Source organism: Abramis brama (genome assembly GCF_963993115.1).
Source record: "Abramis brama genome assembly, chromosome: 21".
Taxonomy (NCBI): Eukaryota; Metazoa; Chordata; class Actinopteri; order Cypriniformes; family Leuciscidae; genus Abramis; species Abramis brama.
The window spans coordinates 29,725,719-29,735,051 of NC_139983.1; the positions used below are offsets into that span (position 1 = coordinate 29,725,719).

The 9,333-nt window shown below is 36.4% G+C and overlaps 1 protein-coding gene across 1 annotated transcript; it reads right to left on the bottom strand.

Annotated features, from left to right (window-relative positions):
* Window positions 1-3,067: 3,067 nt before the first annotated feature.
* ap5m1 (adaptor related protein complex 5 subunit mu 1) lies at window positions 3,068-9,283 on the bottom strand. Its single transcript, XM_084096234.1, has 8 exons — window positions 8,983-9,283; window positions 7,367-8,021; window positions 7,061-7,288; window positions 6,038-6,177; window positions 5,768-5,853; window positions 4,431-4,543; window positions 4,212-4,308; window positions 3,068-3,334 (listed from the first exon to the last, which is right to left on the bottom strand). Exons 1-8 carry the CDS (start codon window positions 9,048-9,050, stop codon window positions 3,252-3,254), a joined length of 1,470 nt encoding a protein of 489 aa, XP_083952360.1. The 5' UTR covers window positions 9,051-9,283; the 3' UTR covers window positions 3,068-3,251.
* Between the last annotated feature and the right edge of the window lie 50 nt (window positions 9,284-9,333).

Sequence of the window (9,333 nt, forward strand, 5' to 3'; positions counted from 1 at the left end):
CATTTTATTTGTAGTTTAAGTAATTTTGCTGTTTTTTGTCATTTTTAATATATATATATAAAAAATCTATTTAGCTTTATTTTTATTTCTGTTTACGTCAGTTTAGTACCTACTTCTTGAGACGTAAAATAATTCACTTAGATGCCAAGGCAACATTTCTAATTGTATTAAAAATCTTAAAAGTTTTATTTCAATTTACGAAAACAATTTGAAATGGTCTAAATTGGAATTTTAGTCATTAACACTCATGGGCGCTGCCATGTTGACTTCACACGACCAGTCCTTATAAATTTGTTTGCAACGTAGGTTTAAAAACAGCGGCTTTAACATTCCGATCGTTTGATGTATGAATATGTGTTTTTTATGTTCTAGAACAAAACATGTTATTCTCACTACAGACTTTAATTCGCTTCAAAAACGCCATTCTAAAAAGCTATAAAATTGCAGAGGAAACCCGCCATCGCGAATTAGCCGTCTTGGTTACAAACTGTCGTAATGACTGAGATGTATTTCCCCCCTCCCCCTAAAAAATCATTTTGGATGTCCTAAACCTATTTTCCAAGAAGGGCCACTAGATGGACCTATATATACATCCAATTTTGTGTGACTTTGCTCCAGAGCAATATCATTGTTGCAGGTTATGTGTGTTTTGAGCGTGACTTCATTATGTCCATGGCTACATAAGTATTGCCTGAGTGAAATAATACTCTCTAATGACATGCTGAAACATCCAACTGACCAATTCAACTTTAATGAGAAAAAAAAACAATCCTAAAGGATCTACTAGAAACACATTCTCAATATCTCAACTATACCAATATTGAAATGTCCCTAGAACATCAAAATCAACTTAAAGGAAATCATTCAGGATCCTGTGGCGTTTTCAACTGTCCAGTATAAATACAATAAAAACTACATAATATCCAACAGGATGCTAATTTTGGTCCCACTTTACATTAAGTGTCTTATACTATAACATTTAAAACATGCATGTTTTTACATTTATGCTTCTATTTAAAAAAAAGTACTTGCATGTAATTACACAGCTACTCGACTCCTACTCCTTAAACCTACACACACCACTAAACCTGTTCTTAACTTTACCCGTATCCCACTGCAATAGCAGCAAGTGTTTTGCAATACAACATAGACACAATAACTAGGCTACATTGTTCCAAACAATTTTCGGTAGCACTTTATTTTACAGTGTCCTTGTTATACATCTTACATGTAGTTACTGTTGTAATAACTATAAATTACTGTATGCATAATTACATGCAACTAACTCTAAACCAAACCTGGTAACACTTTATTTTACAGTGTCATTGTTACATATGTTACATGTAATTACTGTAGTAATAACTATAAATTATGCATAATTACATGCAATTAACCCTAAACCAAACTGTCATCCTAATCCTAACCCTATATAGTACATGTAATTAATTATTATTACTCAGTACTTAAATGTATAATTACACACTAACACAAACACCTTAAAATAAAGTGTAACCCAATTTTCTTTCGATGTACATAGTAGTTAAAGACAACTAATATAAAGTATGACCCACATTTTAATACAAAAATCGATCTCAGGTATATCATCGATATATCTCAGGATGGAATTCTAATTGTTATAGAAAATCCTATTGGAACCTTGAACAAATTCCTTTAGAATTAAGACTGATTAGAAAACATATGATTGGGAATGGCTCCGGTCAGACTAAGAGGAAGTGTGAAACTCTCCGAGAAGCTCTTTGAATACAGACAGACGATTAAAGAAATGAAGAAGACCTTATTGGGGACTGGCCTCGGCCATAAGATTGATCACGCTCAGTGTTCTGAGGAGGAAATCCTTGTGAGAATGCAGTCTTGCCTTGTTCTTGCAGAGAAACAGCAAGGCAATCAGTCGACGTGGCAGACGATTAATCTCTCAGACAATGGTTTGCTTCAGTGGAGAGCTCTTATGTGGCTCCAGCTGAACCATCATCATCTTGCTGTGTTCTCCATGGGAATTCTCCGAATGCTACTCAGCTGCTAAACATACAGAAGTGACTGCTTGCTGCTCACATAAGGCGACACAGAATTGATGCTTGTATTTAGTTTCAGCATTTAGCCAAACTAGGATAGGCGGCATAATTGATTTTCCATTGCAACAGTTAAAGACGTAAAGGGTCCTTTAGTTGCGAGTTGGATGACTGGTATTTTTAAGTCTCCATTAACTGTTTTTGTTGGGCAGGAGAGAGACGGAGACACGCTTAAGTGGGACCTCTATGGGTCACTTTGGAAACTAATTAAGAACCTCTTTGGATACCAGACTGGTATTTCTCTTTAACAATTGCCTTCTCTCCTTCTCTGCCATCAGAATACACTCTTTTCAGCCTCATCAAACAAACACAGGGCCAAAGTCCTCTTGTGAATGAGCTCAAGGAGCCTCTATATAAACCAGCTGAACAGCTAATAGGGAAAACCGAAGCCTGAACAGCAGTAAACACTGAAGCTAAATGAAAGGACTGTTAATTGAATTTTAATTCTTCATTACTTCTTATTAGTAAAGAAGAAAGAGCATTTGACTAAAAATGGCTTTTTCTTTATATATAAAAATATAGTTAATAACTAATTATTTTGATATAACGGAAAAAAATAAAGAATATTGGGTAACACTTTACAATAAGGTTCATTAGTTAACTACATTAGTTAACATTAACTAATAATGAACTGCACTTATACAGCATTTGTTCATCTTTGTTAATGTTAATTTCAACATTTACTAATACTTTATTAAAATCTTGTTAACATTAGGTAATGCACTGTGAACTAACATGAACAAACAATGAACAGCTTTATTTTGATTAACTAACATTAACAAAGATTAACAAAAACAGTAGTAAATGTATTGCTCATTGTTAGTTCATGTTAGTTAATACATTTACTAATGTTTAATAAAGGAACCTTATTGTAAAGTGTTACCGAATATTGTATTATAAATATTTATCAGGATCTCTCTGACCAATCATTCATTATACATCTGCCCATATTCAGCTAAATAAAGGAGACATACGCACACTGTGAGACACTGAATATTTTATTTTTGACAGATTAGAAAAAACATACTCTAAATGAAAGCTAACACTGTATGACAGTAACATTTGTCAGAGGCCACATTTCCATATAGAATATAATTTATTAGTCTCTGATCCTTTAATACCTGGAATGATTTATTAAGGCCAGTGTGAATTGATCAGATGAGGTCAGAGAGCGGTGAGTCCAGATGAGACGGGGGCGTCACCTGTTGAGTTCCAGATGTAGTATTCTGAGGAGACCAGCTCTCGGGCTAGAGGACAACATACAGATACAGGGTAATTCTCATTGCTGATGTAATTAATACTTTTGTTTTAAACTTATTTTCTTGTGAACTTATTTCAACATGCAATCACTGCTCATCCCTGATTTTACTTTACTATATATATATGCTTTTATAATATTTTGAATAATATTTTATTTTTATATTTTCTGTAAGTTTTAATTTAGTTTAAGTATAAGTTAAGTATTGTAATGTGCTTTTGTATTTTAATTAGTTTTTTTTTTAAATAACTGTATAGTTTTTTTTCTTTTTCAGTTTTAGTTATTTTAGTTCTTCAAATTAAACTAATTTTATTTCAATTAGTTGCCAAGGCAACATTTATATATTTTTAAAATATATTTTTAACATTTATATATTTTGCTAATATTTATATGGTAACACTTTACAATAAGATTCCATTTGTTAACATTAGTAAACTACATTAGTTAACATGAACTAACAATGAAAAAATGATGCATTCAAACAATGCTTCAATTAAGCATTACTTAATCTTAATTAATGGTATTTTTCGAACATTTACCAATATATTATTAAAATCCAAAGTTGTACCTGGAAATATTATTTAATGGACCTGAGATAACATGAACTAACAATGAAAAGTAGTATTTTTAGATTAATTAATGTTAACAACGATGAATAGTTACTGTATTTTGCTCATTGTTAGTTAATACATTACAATAAATAATATTAATATCTAATAGGACTACAATTAATAACTAATAGGACCTTATTGTAAAGTGTTAATATTTATATTTTATTTTATTTTAGCTTTATTTCAATTAACAAAAATGATTTTAATACTTTTGGTTTTAGTTACCAACAACACCACTGTCACTGAATCACTCACTTGTGACAATACGTGGTTTGGCAGATGAGTAAACCTGTACTGAGTGTTGGTCCACACAGCAACCAGACAAAGTCAAATCTGGCACACGGAAATAAAGCTGGAACGAATAAAGTGACACAACTGTTATTATGCACATTAATACAGACATCTTGTGCAATAAATTGACACTCAATATCTTATTATAGATAGAATAAATTAATTTATCCTAAATTCACCCACTTTTATATATGCAGTGAGTCCTGTGCATAGAGGGTCTGTCGGTCCAGCAACAGTCCCTGAAAAATGAATAGTCCCCTCCAGTGTTGCCTCACGAGCCTTTGGAAACTTCTGACCTGAGGAGGTACAAAGACAAATGTCTATTAATTATAAATAATAAATATAGCTGCAAGCAGCAATTAATGGTCCAAACACAAAAAAAGCATGATGAGTTATGCAAGCATGGCTGGGAGTATCAGACCGCAACAATGAGTAATTAAATGTTTTTTTAGATGATTTTAGTCAAAATGGCTGAAAAATCATGAACTCATGCCCATCAAGTTAGTTAATGAGTTATTTGAGAACGGTTTATCAAAATCCATTAGCATTTCTTGAAATTTCATCACAAATTTTGACCACAAGGTGGCGTTGTTCTGAAACTTTTTGAGTACATTCAGGGCATGGTGCTGATGACCCATATGGAGTTTCGCTAATGTGTTAAAAAATACAGCTTTTTATGAAAAATGGCCAACGCCCAAAATGGTCGACATGGGAAAATTGGCTATCATTCGACTCAAGCATTGTTGCACTGAATCAAAAGAGACCTGGTTTATGATTTTTGGGCAAATCGTTATAAGTTATAAGCAAAAAGATGCATTTTTCATTTCTCCTGACCAGTAGGTGGCGCTGAGCCGAAACGCTGCAAGTAGCCTCAGGTCATGCTTGTGATACCAAGATTTGTCTCAATATGCTAAAGCGTTATGGAGATATAGCCTCGCATCCATGTTGACAAGCTCTTCATTGAATCAGTTTGCGGGTTATTTGAAAACGGTTTGTGTCTATTATAAAGCTTTTAACTTTTTGCTAGCACGGTCTGAAGATGATCGGAGATAGAAAAAAGTATAATTTTTTTCAGAAAACTCAAAATGGTTGATTTTCATGACAGAAAATTATGTCATAGGGTGCAATCGAATTATCTTGAGGCAAGGAATCAGAGGGAAATAAATTGCGTTGTAGCCCTTAAGGTTCAAAAGTTACTAGCATAAAGGTAAGTGCAAATTCGGACAGTTGGTGGCGCTAGAGGGATTGAGTTAGAGACTTCAAAATTGCTGCGATTAATGTACAGACTGTCCTCTATCTGTGTGCCAAATTTCATGAATTTTCCCACAAGCGCTTCTATGAGCTGCCATAGACTCAATAGCAGAAAAATAAAGAGAAGAAGAAAAAGGAGAAGAAGAAGAAGAAGAAGGAGGAATAATAATAAAAAGCATATAATAGGTGCCTAGGTACTCTCTGTGTTCGGCCCCTAAAAATGATAAATGCAAACATGAAACATCATAGAATATTAAGATTAGACATACCAAGAACCCAAACCAGTAAGTTCTTCTCTTTCGACACCTCAAGCTGTCCTGAGCTCACTTTGACCTCCACACTTCCCATTAGATTCCTGTGAGGAAGCACACACAAGGACACTATAACAGCCAATGTACTTCTATACAAGCACAAAAATACAGAACCAGCTAAAGACAATAAAGACCGCCATTATAAGTGTCTGAGTGATCCCAGCAGCACACCCAACACGTGTGGAGTGCAAAATTAAAAAAAAATTACTACAAATTTACATTACTTACTTGTTGAAAAATGGAAGGTGCGCCTCACAGTACTCAAAGCTGTTTTTCACACTTTCATGGAGCTTCAAGACGACATTAATCTTTAGATGATTCTCCTCTGCCTTCAGCTGGTAGGAGCCAAGAATCGGTGGCACAGGTACCTCAAAAGAAGTTATAAGCCCAAGTCAGTTAAAAGCTTTTAGTGTGTGCATATACCTTAATGAGAGACAATTAAAGTTATTTTTACTGTGTTTTTTATCAAATAAATGGAGTATTGGTGAGCAAAAGAGACTTTAAAAAAATAAAATAAAATAAAATCTTGCCAACCCAAACTTTTAAATGGTAGTGTAGATTTAAGGCCCTGTTTACACCTGGTATTAAGATACGTTTTGGTCGATCGGATCACAAGTGGACGACGCTAAATACAGGTGTAAATGGGGTCTAAAACGTTTTGAGCTTGTCCACTTTCGACAACTTCCAGACGTAGTCGAAAAAGTATTTGACCGGATTGCTTTCGTAGAGTAGACGCTCGTGTGGTCGCCTACTCTCCGCCTACTGACCTAATGCATAAACATTATGGGAAGCGCGCTAGCCAGACAGGATTTAAACTTTGTCGACTGAAGACCCAAGTTTGGTTTGAAGACGAAAAACGTACCAGGCTCAATGTTCTCTCACCATTCCTGATTTCACAAACTCGGATGGTCTTGTGGCTATCAGAACAGAAACTAAAGTTGCTGCTCTCCGCATGTTTTTCCGTCGTCTCCGGTCGCGTTCATATGTAAATTGCGTGAGCTTATTTTGTCCATTAGATCAAAAGATCTAAAAAAAACCCATACATTTAACCGCCTATAGACCCTATCCGAAGAAATCAGGACAGTAGTGGTTGAAAGTGGACAAAAGGGACGCATTAAAACACCGGGTATGTGTCTTCCTCGTCTACTTAAGATCCGATCAACCAAAACTCATCTTAATATTAGGTGTAAACAGGGCCTTAGAGTTGTGAAAAACTATTAAAAGACAGACTATTGCTAGACTAAGCTTTACCTGTGAGGTGTAGCTACAGAGTCTGAAAAGCTCCAGAGGTGGTGAGAAAGGGAATTTGTATGGCCCTGAAAAGGCGGAACCGTCGTTCTCATCCACACTGCAGGCTGTGAGAATGCTTGCATCCAGAGACGTCACACAGGGATGGACAAGAATGTCCAGCAGGGGCGAACCGTTGGGTGGGAGTGTGAGGGTGACGGTCACATTGGGCAGAACACCTTCAACCTCACACTGAAAAACATGAAGTAACAAATGTAATGCAAGTTTAATAACACAAATCAAACTATAAGTTTAAGGACGGGGACTAACTTTGCACATGACCATGCCGAATACATCCCAGAGATCCTGTCGACTACTCTTGCCGTACTGCACGGACCTCACCTTCTCGGTAAGGGCCACACTCACTACCGCCCTGCCTCGATGGACCCCTGCCTTCCAGGCTGGTTGTTTCTGAGCCCCCCCTGGGCTTGGAGACACAGCGACAGGCACCGATCCAGCTGGAGAAGGGGTGTCCAGTGGTTTCCCCAAAGGGCAAACCTGCAGAAGCAAAGAAGGAAGGGCAGCCAAACGGGAGGCCAGCACATCAGGCTCTGGTTTACCTCCAGGGCCACAAAGGAAATCCTGCAGGCCTGACAAAAGAGCTAAGCCCTGAGAGACTGAGGCCAGGCTGGGGAGAGGAGGCCGAGGCTCAGGGGCCGCTTCCACTAGAGGAAGGCAGGCTAGGATTAACGCTCCCTGAGTTACGATGAGAACGGGCCAGAGGGTTCTCCCATTTACACAGAGTTCCACTGCCGGTGAACGGTGAGGACGGGCACAGTCGTCCCGTGCGTCTACGTAAGGTTTGTCAGCATCCACCAGGCCCAACTCTGTCAGCAGAAGCTGGGGTACGACGCGGTCCTCCGGAACAGACACATACTGAGCTCCAGCCAAGGATTTGGCACGGAACTCAACTGTTGGGAATCGTCTAAATGATAAAGAAAAATATAACAAAACTGAGTAGAAAAGTAAAACAGAAAAATGGCTGCTTAAAAAAGCATGCTATCATTTCACTCAAACTACTGTAGTATGTGTGCTGTGCACAGATTGTATTTTTTTATTCATGGAAATCCCAGATAACTGAAATTAAAATTGACAATTCTTTATTTATGTTATATTGCAGTATTTATTATAAATGAACACCATTTTTTAAAATTCATGTGCCCTCGTAATCTTTAATCAAAATAACTTCATCTCCCTCTTGCAGTATCTTCTCTTCTCTGATGATGTGTTTATTGGCACGAGGGCGGGATCAACCTGTCACTCACATGAGATCGACCAATAGCAAACCACAACTATCTAACAATCCAATCAATTCCCAATGGACAAAATCAAGCCCTGTCCAACATTTTTTCTTATTCAATAAGCTGTTTCATTCGGATATACGTCACAATAGGAAAGAAAAGACTATCGCAACTTCCATTTCATGACAACTTTAAAGTTTTAAACAGTAGTATGCTAAACTGTTGTCACACATTTAAATTCAATTCAGTGAGTAGCATCTATCATATTGGAAATAAATGGAACTATTTTTCATTTCAATGCAATTTTGTTAAAAATATATATTTTTATCTGTCCAATTAAAGAATAGTTAAAACAGAGAAATGTACAGGTAACCTAGATAGGAAATGGAAGATCATTCTGTGCTGAGAGTATTGCATTGTGGGTTAAATGATTCCATGAAGTTGTGCTTGGTTGTATACTGCACATTTTTGGCAAATGTAGTATCGTCCAAGTATTCCATACAGAAAATCAATAAAAGCAGTAGCCTACGTTAGTATGCCATTCTTAAAAAAAAAAGAAAAAAAAGTAATAGACAGTATGCAGTACATACTACACAGTATGCAAAAAGCTGTTTGCTAATATTTCATAACAGACAGTGTCCTTACCTGGAAAACCGAATCTTTACAGATTCACCCTTCTCGTGTGAGACAACCCATAGTGCTCGTATACTCATGCTGTTGTTTATGTCCCTACTGATGAGTGGGTATATAATCTAACATGCCAAACATCTAGCGAAGTATGCAATTATTATCTCACTCGGTAAGACGATTTTTTTTTATTTGTTTACAATTCAACACTGAGTAACCAATTTAAACTTAAAGAAAAGAAAAAGAAAAGAAAAATAAAGGAACTCGCAACTGTCATGTGTTATTCCCATCTGACAGCTTGTTCTTCCTGTTTGCCAGTGATCACGTGACGTTTTGAGGCGTGGTCGAAAAACGTACTGACGTAGGATC

Excerpts from the sequence above, each read along its gene's own strand:
- ap5m1 (XM_084096234.1), bottom strand. The coding sequence starts at position 9,050 with ATGAGTATACGAGCACTATGGGTTGTCTCACACGAGAAGGGTGAATCT. Across the intron at positions 7,289-7,366 it reads TCGGCATGGTCATGTGCAAA|TGTGAGGTTGAAGGTGTTCT; the intron begins GTTAGTCCCCGT and ends CATGTTTTTCAG. Across the intron at positions 6,178-7,060 it reads TCTGTAGCTACACCTCACAG|GTACCTGTGCCACCGATTCT; the intron begins GTAAAGCTTAGT and ends ACTTCTTTTGAG.